The sequence below is a fragment of the Nanorana parkeri genome, unplaced genomic scaffold (assembly GCF_000935625.1).
Source record: "Nanorana parkeri isolate BGI_ZX_2015 unplaced genomic scaffold, ASM93562v1 scaffold1879, whole genome shotgun sequence".
In the NCBI taxonomy this organism is placed as follows: domain Eukaryota; kingdom Metazoa; phylum Chordata; class Amphibia; order Anura; family Dicroglossidae; genus Nanorana; species Nanorana parkeri.
In genome coordinates, this window is record NW_017308147.1 from 106,034 (window position 1) to 122,285 (window position 16,252).

The following is a 16,252-nucleotide window of genomic DNA, read 5'->3' on the forward strand; positions in this document are numbered from 1 at the left end:
GTGTCCTATGAAGGGTGTCACAGTGGGCTCTATGGGAGTGGGGGGTGCCACTGCCAATGTACAGGTCCACACATGACTACCTCCGCCGCTCCGCGAGGAGCCTCGGCAGTGCGAGTGACAAAAGACTACCATTCCCAGCATGCTTTGCGACTTCCGTGTTTGCGCTCTAGCCGCCCTGATCTCTTCGAGCACCGTAGTGCGTCATTGGCTGGTCCCCGCCCTCGGTGGCGCCTGCGCACTGTGGCCCGCTGCCTAATGGCTGAGTAAGCCGCCCGCTGATTGGCCGGCCGGGCGCTGTGTGAGCGTAGTGACGGAAGGGGGGCATATGGCGGAGGGATGTTCCCGGGCCCTGTTTAAATAAAAACAGCCGGATATTTCCTCTCCCGTCTCCCTCCTCCGGAATCTCCGGCCTGGGTTGCTGGTGACGGCGGACGCCGGTGGAGTGGAGGAGCCGCGGGGGATTAGACCGTGTGAGGTATGAAGGGAGGGAAGGTGGGGAGATTTGTGGCCAGGGGGGTCCCGGCTTTGCGCCATGGCAGGCCGGACTTCTGAGAAGTTTGTCTCAGCTGAGTTGAGCCTGAAGGGTGGAAGCTGCAAACTTTCCGGAGGCCCAAAACAGACTCTCCGTCCTCTTTTAGTGGAGGCCGGGGTGGCCGATTTGTGCCTGAGGCCGACTCTGGCAAACTTCTCATCACACTCTACACACCGTGCTTTGTTTACAGGCCTACCCATGTCATCACACCAGCTTCCTGACAGGAGAGAGAACAGAGGCATCACTGTAATACAGGCCACACACTGTACAATCTGCTTTAATCTGGCCACAAACCGTATGATCAGATTGTATGATCTCCCTGGATATACCAAAACTGTGCAATATGGGGACAAACCTAACACTAGCCATACACCGCTCAGATTTTAGACAATTCCTGCCGAATCAGGATTCAAGTCGTGTGTGTCCCTGTCAGCACCCCCACTTGCATGATAAATTATATAAATAACTGAGCCGGGTGGAACATGGCTGACCACAGCCAATTGGATGCTGCCAGTGATCGATATTCAGGCAGCCACAGGTGCCAGTTTAGTGTGGATTGGTGGATCAAGCTGTGTATGGCCATCTTCAATGATCCATTCAATTTGTGTCATGAGACCGTCCCTTGTATTACATAGCTAACAGTAGGTCTTGTGATTGTACAATCAGATTGTATAGCAGTGGTGGACAACTCTGGCCCTTCAGCTGTTGTGGAACTACAAGTCCCATGAGGCATTGTAAGACTGATAGTTAAAGGCAATGCTCCCAGAGGCTGACGCTTGATGGGATTTGTAGTTAAAGCACAGTTGTAGGGCCGCAGTTGCCCACCCCTGGTGTATAGTCTGCTTTCAAATTTCCAGATCTATGTTAGATGAGAACAAACTCATTCAGCCCAATAAATTCATATCACATCAGGCAGGCTCTCTCCATACGTAGATCTGAGGGAGATTGTACAATCGGATAATGTATAGTCAGCCGTAGGTGTTGTCATCTGATTGTACAATCTCCTTTTAGATCTACCCCAAGATATGTATTGTAAGGGCTCTTTGGATTGGGATTACATGTTGTTAAGAATTGTAAAGCCAAATGTATGGTACCCTAAGTGCTTTTTCTGGATGTCTGAGCCAGAGGAGGAAAGCGATGGCTAACTAAATACATGTAGTCTCTGATAATCCCGCTACTTACAGTCCAAAACGTTTTCTATTTTTCTTAGTTTTTGGGTTAGGAAGGGTTAATCCCACTGTCAAGGTTTATTGTCAATTTTCCAGATGGGAAATGTCCCCTCACTTCCTGTTCCAGAGATACAGCAGGAAGTGAGAAAAGTGAGTGGAAATGCTATCTTAATCAGCAGTACTGGTGTCCCCATTGGATTGCATTTCCCCTCGTGGTTCGGTGACGAGCAGGACAAATCTAGAGGATGGATCTCCCCAGTGTGGACAGCAGTTTCTAGCTCTTCCCTCTATTATCCTAGACTACCAAGAACAGTCCTCATTAGACATGCACCTCATCCCAACCACTAAAATATCACGTGATCCATAACATTATTAATGACATTTCAAAAGATGTTTTGTAGATCTGCAGCTTTCAGGACAATATATGGCAGACCTCCAATTGGGGTCCTTGTTCAGGCACTTGTGGTTATGTCAGGAGTGGACAAATGGAATTCAGGAACCAGTGGAATTTTTTTTAGGATCCAGCTCCTTTGACAACAACTAGAGAAATCCTCCAAAGTTAGCCGTCAGTTGTGTCTTTTTTTTCTATTTTAGAGCACTGGCTGCTGTCTCCTGGGATTTGTCCAGCCCTGAGTTATAGGGGGACAATTGTCTACCAATTGTGTTTTATATTGTCATCTGGTCACATGCACCCCTGTTGGAGACTGCAATTGTCTGTGCTGGCACACATTGCACAAACATGGTCCACTGTTATCTGTCAGAAAACCCATCCAGCGCAATGATTTGCAGCTGACACTGTAGTTTGTGACTGTAGACCGGAAGTGTGTGAAGAGGCTGGAGGTGATCTGCACCTCCAGCGAACAGTGCAAACCTTGTTTTATGGGGAATTCCATTGCAATCTATATGGAAAACCCGCTGATTAGCGCAAACAAATATCTCGGGGAGCATTTTGGATGGCAGGTGGTTCGGGGTCACACGGAGCTACGCGATTGTATGCACGGTCCCCCATAGGAATGTACGGGACCATTCGTGTCGCTGGTTCAGCGTGGACAAATCCGGGCGACCGAACTGCCCTGGTGTGAATGGGGCCTCGCACGGGTGGACTTGTTGGATCTGCCTGTCACTTTTTCAGGTGGATTTGATCAGAAGCCCAATGTAACTTTGTGAGCAGCCAGATGTCAACAGACGTGCTTCTGTTTACATCTGGTTACCTCGATCTATGTCTAGGAATAAAAACAAAACAACTTTTTGTTTTGGTGGACCTGATCATGTCATCGGGGTAATGTGATGTAAACATACTCCCGCTCACGGATGCCACAAGTGTGACTTCCGGTCTGCTCCGATTAGCTGGGGATACCCTTCTGATCAGAATGGCTGGCAGCTATATGAAATGGCCCTAAGGCCGAGTGCACAGAGGATGTGGGATAGCCATAAAAACAGGCAATTGATCCATGTTTTTACTGCCCCTTGATCTTCAACGTACAGTGTGACATGGTAGCCACTCAGGACAGTACACATTGCTGGGGCCACAATGCTTCGCTTAGCATTGTATTATCTTAGTTTGACACCACCTGTCAAACTCGCTTGTTGAAGTGAATGGGACCACACTGCAAACGTGTGTTGACTGTTTGGCACACAGTTTTGGTGTGCCAAACAAGGTATCAGGAGACGGCAATATCGCCTACTAAATATCTGCAAACCTCCACCCTCTGAAAAGGGATTCATGGTGAATTACTTTTTATAGGGGCAGCAGTGCCTGCCATCTGTGTGGAAAAGGCCTAAATAAGCTTTGGGTAGAAGTTACATTGTTTATTTTAGGTTTGCATTCCATGTGGGCAAATGTATTGTCAATTTGCATTTGATTTTAATATCTGTAAGGGACATGTAAAAATAAATCTGTGATTTGTTAACGGCTGCATCACACTCTTCAATTGCACACACATCCGTAACATTGATACATACATGATGTATTAGGTCCACATGGGGTACACAATTTGTGTTACTGTGTATGTAATTTGTCTTGGGTGAGATCACATTTTTTTCGGGGATGCATTTGACTAGCTATTGATGAAATGATTTCCAAATTTGACAACACCTTTTTCAGCAACATAGTTGTGCAGGTGACCGGCCTTCTTTATGGAGATATCAGGCATCTATTAGACCCCCAATATCTCCCCTGCACTTTATTATAATGTAAACTGTGTGCTGATTTCTTGAAGACATGTAACAAAAATGATGGGGCGTAGCATTTACAGAAGAATTGTAGACATCGCTAGACAAAAAAAAGATAGACTTTAGGAGCCAGTCTGCCCAATCCAGGAGCCAGCAGGATTTTTTTTAGGAGCCAGCTCCATTGACAACAATTTGAGAGAACCTCACAAGTTAGCCGCCAGCTGTTCTTTTCAAGGCGCATTGGCTACCTGGCTCCCGTGATTTTGCCCTGCACTAGAAAACTCTGTATAGCTATACTGTAATATTAAAGAGGCCTTGTTGCCTTTTTAACCCTTTTGCCGTTGGAACATTTTTTTCCCTCACACATGCTAAAATGCACCCTTTTGTCCTGTGGCATGCTATAACTCCTAAAGTATTATATATTCTGAAAGCAGAGAACCTGTAGAATAAAAAAAATGGTAGTAATGGTCACATTTATGTTTCACAAAATTTTTGCAACTGTTTAGCAAACCTATATTTTCTGTAAATAAACCAAATTTAAGGGTCCATTCACACAGTGCGGTGACCTGCGTTTTACGAGATCAACACAGGTCACTGCGTGGACAATACATAGATCACATCAGCGATTGTCCAGAGAAGACTATATCACTTTTAAATGGTGTAGATACAGCTGTACTTGTATGTTCTGTTTTCCTACCCGGCTTCCTTTTATGGGACTACCGGTATAGGCATTCGGTATCGGCAAAAACCGACAAAAAAATACCTGGACTAAATGCCCCCCCCCAAAAAAAAGATAGACTTTAGGAGCCAGTCTGCCCAATCCAGGAGCCAGCAGGATTTTTTTTAATATCGGTGCATCTCTAATGCTATGTATCTGGATGGAAATGCATAGTATAATTACCGTGCAGCATCATCTGGCCCACGTTTTGTGTGACATGCATTGGTATGGAAGGAATGCTGTGTTGTCAAACTAGAAGAAAACGGTTATTCAGGATAGATAATGAACAAGCTTAAAGTAGAACTCCAGGCAAATCAAGCCTTAACCCTTCCAGTGGAATGTCCCCCGCATTGCAAGGGTTAAGTGCTTGTTTGGTCTAGGCAGCTAAAGTTAGTTACAGGTGGGAGCGTTGCAGGAGCCAGCCGGGGTCACACTTTGCGTGAGTATAACTTTTTTTTTTTCTCCCTATATGAAAGGAGCACTTCACCCTTGCAGTGCTGGTGTAGCTCCACTGCTACAAGGGTTTAAGTTTTTGGTTTGCCCAGACATCTGCTTTAATCACCCAAAATATCTCTAGCTTACTCTATTTCTTTGCTTGACACAGCCCCTGTTATCAAAGAACAGCAATCCTCTATACTGAGTGTTCCTGTTCATTCAGTGTGTTTACTATATCCACAATCATGAATGAACAGGAGGTGATGTAGATCACTTCCCATTCATTCATAACTGAGGGTATAGTAAACATACCATGTCCTCAATTATTTACAAACACATTGTTTGTACCCGCTCTCAATCCTGACACGCTGTCACAGGAGGCTGGGTGGGGCGGTGCGGGAGGAGACCTAAGCCTCCCATGACAGCTGTCTCTGCCCACCCCATCACTCTCAATCCTGACACGCTGTCACAGGAGGCTGGGCGGGGCATTTCGGGAGGATATCTCAGCCTTCTGTGACAGCAATGGCTGTCTCTGCCCACACCGTCGCTCTCCTGATCTGTGACAGGAGGCTGAGCAGTGCGGGGACGAGAGACACCGGTCGCTCACAGCGCTGTCCTTCCGCTCTGCCTCCCGTGACAGTTTCTCTCCTCCCTGCTGGGACACAGCAGCACCCAGCGGGGAGGAGAGAAATCAGGGATGCACCGCTATTTCACCCGGAAAATTGCACTTTTGGCATTTTGCCAAAAGTGCCATTTTCGGCTAATATGTTTCGGCGGCCGATATATTGGTGTACCCCTAATAGATTCTGTAACAAACCGTGTGATTCAACCATATAAAGTATATGTTAATCCCAACAATGAAATTCTTGTGCTCCTTTTTAGCTTGTTAAATATACAATTTTTAAAGTATATTTTATTAGCAAGTGCAGAATCTTAACTTGATCCTGCCAGATATAGATATTTTTTTTGGATTGGGTAACTTCCTGTGGTCTTTGCCTGCATTGCTGTCTTCACAGTTACTTTGAACCCAGCTATATCTGAGCTACTGAACAATTACACTTATGTAAGGCACCATTCACACTGAGCGTTTTATTGCGCATATTTGCTGCGTGATATCACTCTCCAATGCATGTGAATGGGGCTGTCGCTTTGCAGGGCCCTTTTTTGTCGCGTATGTCGCGCGATTGTACTCAGCCCAATGGAAACATTTGCACAGTAAAACGCACAATATCGCGCAAAATGACAATTGCGCAATTTGCAATACGCTCAGTGTGAATGGGGCCTTGGAGAGAGGAGCAGAAGGAGATGTTTTCTTTAGTCATATCCTGGGGTGACTGCTGCTCCTCCTCCTTGTGGACAGCCTTCCCAGAAGAGTTGAAGCTGTTATATGAATAACTTCAGCCAGGGAATGACAGCTGCTTTTGGCACGATTCCACAGATGGCAGCTGAATGTGAATACAGCAGTTAGTGGATGGGTGCAATAGCCAGCCTGCTATTGGCTATTGCAATTTGAAATGGCCAATAGCAGGCTGGCTATTGCACCCTCTCACTGCTTGCTGTGCCCTCCTCCCAGAATGGAGGAGAGACCTGGGGGATCCAACCAACTAATCGATAACGAAAATATTTGACAACTATTCTCACTATCGAATTTGATATTAGTTGGTTGCAGTGCTCTCTAACATGCACAATGTTGCTTTAACGGGTAAGTTCACTTTCCCAAGTAATTTGGGAAAATGGGATTACCCTCTCAAATCTGGCTCCCTCTCCACATTCCCTCCCCCAGCGCTATACTCGCTATACGGTCCTTCCCCTCTGCATATGTACCCCACATTGCCGTCCAGCACAGCCCTGCCCTCTGGATATTGAGTTTTGCTCGCAAATTGCATGTACTCGATGATCAGCACAATCAGGTGACCAATGAGAAGCCCTTCTTAGAATGGTTAAATAGAGTTTTGGATAAAGTTATATATTGTATCAGGACAAGTATATTGTCATAAGGGACAAGTAGATTGGGCCTCCGCTTTAGTCCTTGGACAAGTAGTGTTTTTTTTAAAATAATTTTTTAACATTTCCACACCCCTGAATATGAAACCTAGAGCTGTCTGCACATACCACCATCACATTATTCTGGGCTCTTTCATTTTTATTAGTGTTTAAAACTGATGTCTGTGGTGTCATTTAAAACTCCTTTTTATGGCTTTATTAGGCCCATTGGGGCGTTCAGATGAGAGAAGTTTTGTTTTTGTCAGCCCCACAATTGACAAAGGGAGGACACAAACTAGCGTCCTCCCGTCACCCAAAGCTCAGTATACCGCAGGCTACAGCTCGCGGTATACTGAGACGCCGCAGCCGGGACGGATCCCGACATTACTCGAGATCCACCCAGCTGCATGAGTGACGGCTGGCTCTGCCTATCTAGAGGCAGAGCTAGCTGTACCCGCCCCTCCCCAGGGGCGGTGCGGGAGGAGACCTAAGCCTCCCATGACAGCTGTCTCTGCCCACCCCATCACTCTCAATCCTGACACGCTGTCACAGGAGGCTGGGCGGGGCATTTCGGGAGGATATCTCAGCCTTCTGTGACAGCAATGGCTGTCTCTGCCCACACCGTCGCTCTCCTGATCTGTGACAGGAGGCTGAGCAGTGCGGGGACGAGAGACACCGGTCGCTCACAGCGCTGTCCTTCCGCTCTGCCTCCCGTGACAGTTTCTCTCCTCCCTGCTGGGACACAGCAGCACCCAGCGGGGAGGAGAGAAATCAGGGATGCACCGCTATTTCACCCGGAAAATTGCACTTTTGGCATTTTGCCAAAAGTGCCATTTTCGGCTAATATGTTTCGGCGGCCGATATATTGGTGTACCCCTAATAGATTCTGTAACAAACCGTGTGATTCAACCATATAAAGTATATGTTAATCCCAACAATGAAATTCTTGTGCTCCTTTTTAGCTTGTTAAATATACAATTTTTAAAGTATATTTTATTAGCAAGTGCAGAATCTTAACTTGATCCTGCCAGATATAGATATTTTTTTTGGATTGGGTAACTTCCTGTGGTCTTTGCCTGCATTGCTGTCTTCACAGTTACTTTGAACCCAGCTATATCTGAGCTACTGAACAATTACACTTATGTAAGGCACCATTCACACTGAGCGTTTTATTGCGCATATTTGCTGCGTGATATCACTCTCCAATGCATGTGAATGGGGCTGTCGCTTTGCAGGGCCCTTTTTTGTCGCGTATGTCGCGCGATTGTACTCAGCCCAATGGAAACATTTGCACAGTAAAACGCACAATATCGCGCAAAATGACAATTGCGCAATTTGCAATACGCTCAGTGTGAATGGGGCCTTGGAGAGAGGAGCAGAAGGAGATGTTTTCTTTAGTCATATCCTGGGGTGACTGCTGCTCCTCCTCCTTGTGGACAGCCTTCCCAGAAGAGTTGAAGCTGTTATATGAATAACTTCAGCCAGGGAATGACAGCTGCTTTTGGCACGATTCCACAGATGGCAGCTGAATGTGAATACAGCAGTTAGTGGATGGGTGCAATAGCCAGCCTGCTATTGGCTATTGCAATTTGAAATGGCCAATAGCAGGCTGGCTATTGCACCCTCTCACTGCTTGCTGTGCCCTCCTCCCAGAATGGAGGAGAGACCTGGGGGATCCAACCAACTAATCGATAACGAAAATATTTGACAACTATTCTCACTATCGAATTTGATATTAGTTGGTTGCAGTGCTCTCTAACATGCACAATGTTGCTTTAACGGGTAAGTTCACTTTCCCAAGTAATTTGGGAAAATGGGATTACCCTCTCAAATCTGGCTCCCTCTCCACATTCCCTCCCCCAGCGCTATACTCGCTATACGGTCCTTCCCCTCTGCATATGTACCCCACATTGCCGTCCAGCACAGCCCTGCCCTCTGGATATTGAGTTTTGCTCGCAAATTGCATGTACTCGATGATCAGCACAATCAGGTGACCAATGAGAAGCCCTTCTTAGAATGGTTAAATAGAGTTTTGGATAAAGTTATATATTGTATCAGGACAAGTATATTGTCATAAGGGACAAGTAGATTGGGCCTCCGCTTTAGTCCTTGGACAAGTAGTGTTTTTTTTAAAATAATTTTTTAACATTTCCACACCCCTGAATATGAAACCTAGAGCTGTCTGCACATACCACCATCACATTATTCTGGGCTCTTTCATTTTTATTAGTGTTTAAAACTGATGTCTGTGGTGTCATTTAAAACTCCTTTTTATGGCTTTATTAGGCCCATTGGGGCGTTCAGATGAGAGAAGTTTTGTTTTTGTCAGCCCCACAATTGACAAAGGGAGGACACAAACTAGCGTCCTCCCGTCACCCAAAGCTCAGTATACCGCAGGCTACAGCTCGCGGTATACTGAGACGCCGCAGCCGGGACGGATCCCGACATTACTCGAGATCCACCCAGCTGCATGAGTGACGGCTGGCTCTGCCTATCTAGAGGCAGAGCTAGCTGTACCCGCCCCTCCCCCGTCTGTTCCGCCAGTCAGCGCTGGAGGATCGGACGGGAGGGGGGAATCCCTGCATGGAGCTGTGAGTGGCAGTCACTGCACTCTGCAGGGACTGGATTGAGAAGTGAGCAAGCGACGGTATGTGGTCGCTCACTTCCCTATCTATTGAGCTGGCGTGTGACAGTTTCGTTGTCACAGGTCGGCTAGAACTATGAGGTTGAGTGATTTTCACTCGCCTCATAGTTCTCCTTTTAATGAGCTGTCAAAAAAAATAAAAATAAATACCAATCGCATTTTTATTATCTAAATAGTTTCATATGTTTAGAAAATATTTATGTGTATAAATAAAACACTGTGACACTAAACTAATCCAGGATGTATTTTTCACAAAAATAATCAAAACACCAAAAAAATAAATAAATACAGTGGGGGTAATTTTTCACTCCCTGGGTAAATATACTTTACAATAGGAGTAAAGGCGGATTTACTGAGGAGTTAGACTCCCTGTCAGGTTTTTATTGCTGTCTTTGTCCCTGTTATGGAGGTGGAAATCTCCTAGTGGGGGCACTTGTTTTAGTGGCTACTGTATAACAGGGAACTTTCTGCACAATGGAAAGATATCCTCCTACATCCTGTTGAATCTACAGAACAGAAAGTGAAAGGAAATCTTCCTAATGACAGAAAGCAAAAATAAGAGCATATAAAATCGGGTTCAGGGCTGGACAAATCCAAGGAGCCAGGTAGTCAATGCTTCTTAAAAAGGAAAGCCAGTGTCCAACTTTATGGTTTTCCTTTTAGTTGTTGTCAATGGGGCTGGCTCTTAAAAAAAAAAAAAAAAAAATCCAAATCCTGCCATCGACTGGGCAGGCTGGCCCCCTGAATTCCATACTAATTTGTCTACCTCTGCCCCAAGCTATCCAACATGAGAAAAGAAATTGGCTTTAGGCATACATTAAAGAATGTTGCGTTTTTCCTTTTTGTAAATATCTAAAGCTGATTTTTAAGAGCAGGCTATTATAGAATTGTAATAGATATAGTAACTGGCTACCTGTCAAAGGATGTGCAATCCCGTGCAGCTAGTTTTGTAATCCACACACTCCTGCAAGATTGCACAGAGTAGTCCTAGGCATCTGCTGCAGGAGCAGATCGGCTTGACAAAGAAAAGGCTTAACAAAAAAAAGGGTGTTCAACTTGCCCTTAAATTGCTGCCTTAGACCTTAAAGGAGCAGCAGCAGACCTATCAGGTCATCCTTCTGCTCAGTTTGCTCTCCTCTTGATAGCATTTTTGTTGGCACATTGTACATGAAGCACACCTGCTTGCCTACTAGTGTTGGCTCTTCTGTGCATGTTAATTCATGGGGCTGATAACAAGGAAATCCGGAAAGCTGTATACATTCACTATTTACTTTTCTTCCTTAAACTTAGAACGATCTGATACCCTCTTTCATGAATGCTTGAAGAGTAACACCTTAACTTCTCTAGGCTCCTCAAAGAACTTCACTGTATGGCCTTCATAGCACTGCACAGCCTCTGCAAACATCTTTACTGTCCTACTTTACTGTTGTCCTACTTCTCTCGTACATGAGTAATCTCTTCACTGCAATGGAAGGATCAGAATCCTCCAGTGTACATCATTTCAATTGGAATGTATGGTGATTGCTTGGAAAGGAAGGAGCATGACCTGACCGTTGTTCAGGAACAACCTGTACGGTACTAAGTAGGACACACAGCTAGGATATGGGCAGAGGGGGGGGGAGAGAGGCCTTTTTTTCTATGGGTTCATAAGACCAGGGCATTGGAGTCTTGTAAAAGGTATGCTTTGTCTAGGGTTATGTTCAAGGTCATACCAACTGTTATTGGACATTGCCCTGTATAGTAATAGGTCCAATGTTTTTATGTCCCTGCAGAGAATATGAAACAGACTTCAACATGACGTCCAGATTTGGGAAAACATATAGCCGCAAAGGTGGAAATGGAAACTCCAAGTTTGATGAAGTTTTCTCCAATAAACGAACCACTCTTAGTACAAAGTGGGGAGAGACCACATTTGTGGCCAAAGTAAGCCAGAAGAGACAGAACCATAAACCAGATGTCCCAGACACCCATAAAAAGCCTAAACTTGATGACGATGATCTTACCGAGGATCCGTTTGGATTTGATAGCGATGACGAATCCAAGCCAGTATCATCGAAAAATATCTCGCAGCCCAAGAGCGCAAGTCAGCAGTCTCTAGATCATTTGGGGGTCTCTGTATCTGAAAATTCAGCCCCTCTCTTTGAAGAAAACAGCAAGACAGACAATGCCATCTCTGCCGAAACCACCGTGTCTTGCAGGTTCTTTTCTTTTGACAGCACTTTGCATGGACTTAAAGAAAAAAATGCTAACAAGGTCATAGAGGATGGTAAAAGGCTGCACAGCTCACCGAAGAAAAACATCACAGGTATTTAACCTATATATCCTTCCTAACCCTATGAAAGTGTTAAATATTTGTGCATTTGGCAAAGCTTGTGTCACTGATCTTTGGTGATGCTAGTCTCTCTCTGCAAGTGTGTGTGTTTTCACAGAACATAAACCGAATATTTAGGGTCGTTTTATCAAGGTGAATCCAGATACCTTATGAGCTTGCATTACCTTTTTTATTAAGTATTTAAAGCCCACCACCAGGAAAATGACACAAGGGTTAAAGGTGGCCATACACAGTACGACTAAGAACAGTGGGTGCTGCTCTCTGCACCCTTTCAGCCAGCATCCCTTGATCAGCTGACTAAAGGAGCCAGTTAGAAAATCTTCGAAAGAACAGACAGCAGCCAATTAACTTTTCTTGATCAATGCTCGTAAGCGTTGATGGGGGAATCTGTTCTATTTTCATTGTTCAGCCCGTGGGTTGAACAAAGAAAATCTTAAGTTGTATGGTCAGCTTAACTGACTAGAGGACAGGAAAAAGCTGTTTTCCTACCTGATCCCCTGCATACCATGAAGGCGGCACTCTTTTTCTGCCCCTCTGATCTGGCTTTGGACTGTCTCTTGGTGTCCTCACGTACAATACAGGGCTATGTCTGTCATTTATCCAGGCCATGGTATATCTGTAAAAATAAATAAGCCAAGGCAACTGGACTTGCTGTATTTTTCTTGAAGACGTTTCACTGGTCATCCAACCAGCTTTCTCAATTCAGAACGATAAAGCTGGTTAGATATCCAGTAAAACGTCTTCAAGAAAAATACAGCAAGTCCAGTTGCCTTGGCTTGCTTATTTTTTTTTTTTACAGATAATGCAGGTCTATGGAACCTGCATTGTACTTGATGTCAGTGGTCCTTGGACCGCCAGAACAAAGGGACTACAGGAACCGGTGTAGCTGCTGTAAGGGAGCCAGCAGGAGCGGTGATCAGGTAAGTAAAACATTTTGTTCTTGTACCTTTAGGCACAAACGAGCAGTTAACCCTTGCAGTGTGGGGACAAGCTTCTCTGCAGGGGGAAACTTTCAATTTTCCTGGAATTGGGCTTTCATTTTAAACTCTAGTGAATATCTTGTAGAAAATGTAGAATGTTGCCTTTGTAGTCACTGGTTGATGTGATGACTGAAATATAACTCAAAGAGAAAATGTTTTTCCAGCTTTGCAGTCAAAATTGAGAACACCCACACTGTTTGTTCCAAATTACAGCATAACCAAAAGAAAAAAATATAAATATTTATTTCTGGACTTTTTTAGCTGAGTGTGTAGCAGGCATTTACAAGTTTTAGTTTCCTGCAGAATCCGCTTGTCCCCTGAGCAATGGTCTTGATATCTTGTTTTAGTGACTCCTTTCTCAAGCAGTCACCCTTGTGTGTCTCCACAAACGCACAGACACCGAAAATCAAGCTACTTCCCTTCCTCCTGCCCCCCTCTCCTCTTAGGGCCCATTCACACCAATTGCGGTGCGTTCCAGAGCGGCAACTACTGGAAAGCGTAGCAATTGCTCACAAAACGTCCCTCTGAGGCGGGAGAGGGCATGGCATTGAAGTCAATGCACCGCCATGCCCCCTCCTGCGCCAGAACAAAGGGGGAGGTTTTGTGAGCGTTGGCTGTGCTTTCCAGCAGCTGCCGCTCTGGAACGCACCGCAATTGGTGTGGCTGGGCCCTTACCCTCTTCAAGCTTGTGATCTTGTTCTGGACAGGAAGTTCAGGGAAGCTGAGCTGAGAGACTTGGAAGCAGCTGTTCAGAAACATGATTGTAAGTGTTTGGGCAAGAATGTAAAGCAATGTATATTTGTTCTGGATTCATTATTGAAAAAAAGTTTGAGGGTTTAATACTTTAAGTTCTGCTATGTGAATGAGAACAAATAAAAAAAATAGTATTAAAAAAGTAGTATTAAAAAAAATATTTGTTTTTATATTTCTACTGCAAAAGTGGAAGTAGGCTTTAAGCTGGTTTGAGAAGAACTGACATGACATGTCATTTAAAAAAATGGCTGTTTGCGGATTATTTTTAGAGCCATTTCCTACAATGTTTTCTTCATGTATTTAATGTGCTGTTTGGCTGAGAGAGTGCTGTTTTCAACCTTAAAAGAGCTCCTGATGACAAATCTTTGTACAGTATTGTTACTGTGGTTACATATTGCTACTTTGCAAAGTTGTTTTTTTTTTCTTAATAGAACTGTGTGTGTGTAACACTCCATATGTCTATTTTTTAAACAAACTTCAAGTTACCTTCAGAATAAAACAGTACCTAGCTTTAGTATGTACCAAAATTAAAATTTCAAAACCAAAATAAAAGTCAGGCCGAAACTGAAAATATTCTTTTATTTTAACTTTTTCAAAATTTTTTAATTTCATTTTTGTTTGTTTTTATAAACTTTTATTCATTTTTACTAAATATTTGTATATTTTACTGTTAGGGACTTTGGGGGAATATTAGGGATCTAAACAGACCCCTGATATTTCCCTTTTTTTTAAATAGAAAAAGAGATTGAGGACACAAAGTCCTCAATGGGGGGAATTTATCAACGCAATTGCGACAGTTTTAGCCTCATTTTGTTTTATGTGCAAATCTGTCTTTCTCTCCCGTTCATTGAAGGACATAGGGCAAATGATTTAGATCCTGTATGGTAGGGTATATCGCCACCTGCAGGAGAAGGGCGCTACTACGATCTGTTGCCCTGTGTTCTTCAATGAACGGAGAGAAAAGGATTTTCCGGTGAGTACAAAAATCCTATTTTTAACATGTGCCCCTGTTTTCACCTGAGCTTGAACTACGTTTCCAACTGCATGTTTTTTTTGCACCGTTTTCATCTGCACTTGTTCTGGGGCTGTATGAAACTGGAGCATCACCTAAGAAAACAATCGCAACTTAAATCTGGTGCAAATATATTCCGTGCAAGTTCAAACACTTGCAATTGCTATGATTAATTCCCCCCAGTGTGTTTACTATAATCACAATCATGAATGAACAGGAAGTTATTTAGGTCACTTCCCATTCATTCATATTTGGGGGATATAATCTACATGCTATTTACAAGCACTCTGCAAACACTGATCACTGAGTGTTTGTTTGTACCTCGCTCTCCTTCCTGACACGCTGTCACAGGAGGCTGAGCGAGCGGAGCTCAGCCTCCTTTGACAGCGCTGGCTGTCTCTGCCCGCACTGCTCTCCTCTGATCTGTGACAGGAGGCTGAGCGGTGTGGGAGGAGAGACGCCGACACTTTCGGTATTGTGCCATTTTCGGTCGATAGATCACTGCATCTCTAATATAAAGTATATCTAAACTAACATAAGGACTAAAGGGGAATTTTCGGGTGCCACATCCCATATACAGATTGCAATCCATATACCCATCGCACTCCTGACAGTTTTTCCGTACAGATTTAGGTGGGTGCAACGGTAGTCGACGGATGGCACCCGTCTCTATGCGTGAAGAACAATATGGACACCGGCACTCAAAATGCAAGTCAAATTGTCTATTTAATGATGTGCATGCAGCAATTTTATACTCCTTGCAAAGTTTAGGGGTCTCGCAGGAACCCCTTCATCAGGCAGAGCAAGTGACACTCCTGTGTCTCCAGATGGGGGAAGCTGCTCACGTCTGTATGAGGTAAACTCATCCCTGCCCCCGATTGCCAGGTAAGCGGCGGGTTCCATACCATTAGTTGGCCGCACACACCTGAAGGGGTGCGGAACCGGCTACATAATCAGTAGCCGTGGTCACAGCGGAATGCTGCTGTCAGAACTGGAAGCTGGGAGAACCATTTAGAAACAAGGCCAGCACCGCTCATTGATGTGGAGAACATGGAAGCAGAGATCCAATGTACATAATTGCGTGATCTAGTTATTCGGCCGATCCGATTAAAGATCAACATATGAGAAATGTGACCCCAAAATATCAGAAGCTGGAGAGCATACATGCATTGTATTAAACATCATATTGAACAACGGGCATTACACTTTTCTGATCTGATACTCGGGGAAATGTGAGAAAAAGTGTATTGGCAAGTGTAGGGATAAGCTGATTATGAAACCTCACGGTGCATGCAATATGTGCGTCCAGTATGCAATACTGAAACATCTGTGGGAAATGGTTGCATGCTGTGGTAAAGCCAGGAAAGTTAGTAACGGGGACAACATGAATCAAAACATGCATATTATTGTAGAGAATACAGCAAAAATACAAAGTAAATAGAATTAACAGTTTGCTTAGCCAAAACAATGTAATTGTACACACCCTGACACAAGGCATGGTAAGGGGGAGGGGGGGTGCCAC

At 44.4% G+C, this 16,252-nt stretch overlaps 1 protein-coding gene across 1 annotated transcript in view; it reads left to right on the plus strand.

The window, feature by feature from the left end:
* Positions 1-390: 390 nt before the first annotated feature.
* The window catches only part of WAPL (WAPL cohesin release factor), an 83,111-nt gene continuing 67,249 nt past the window's right edge, over positions 391-16,252 (plus strand). The window contains exons 1-2 of the mRNA XM_018571959.1: positions 391-475; positions 11,426-11,958. Coding sequence (XP_018427461.1) covers positions 11,448-11,958 — 511 coding nt within the window. The 5' untranslated portion in view covers positions 391-475; positions 11,426-11,447. The remainder of the gene's footprint in view (positions 476-11,425; positions 11,959-16,252) is intronic.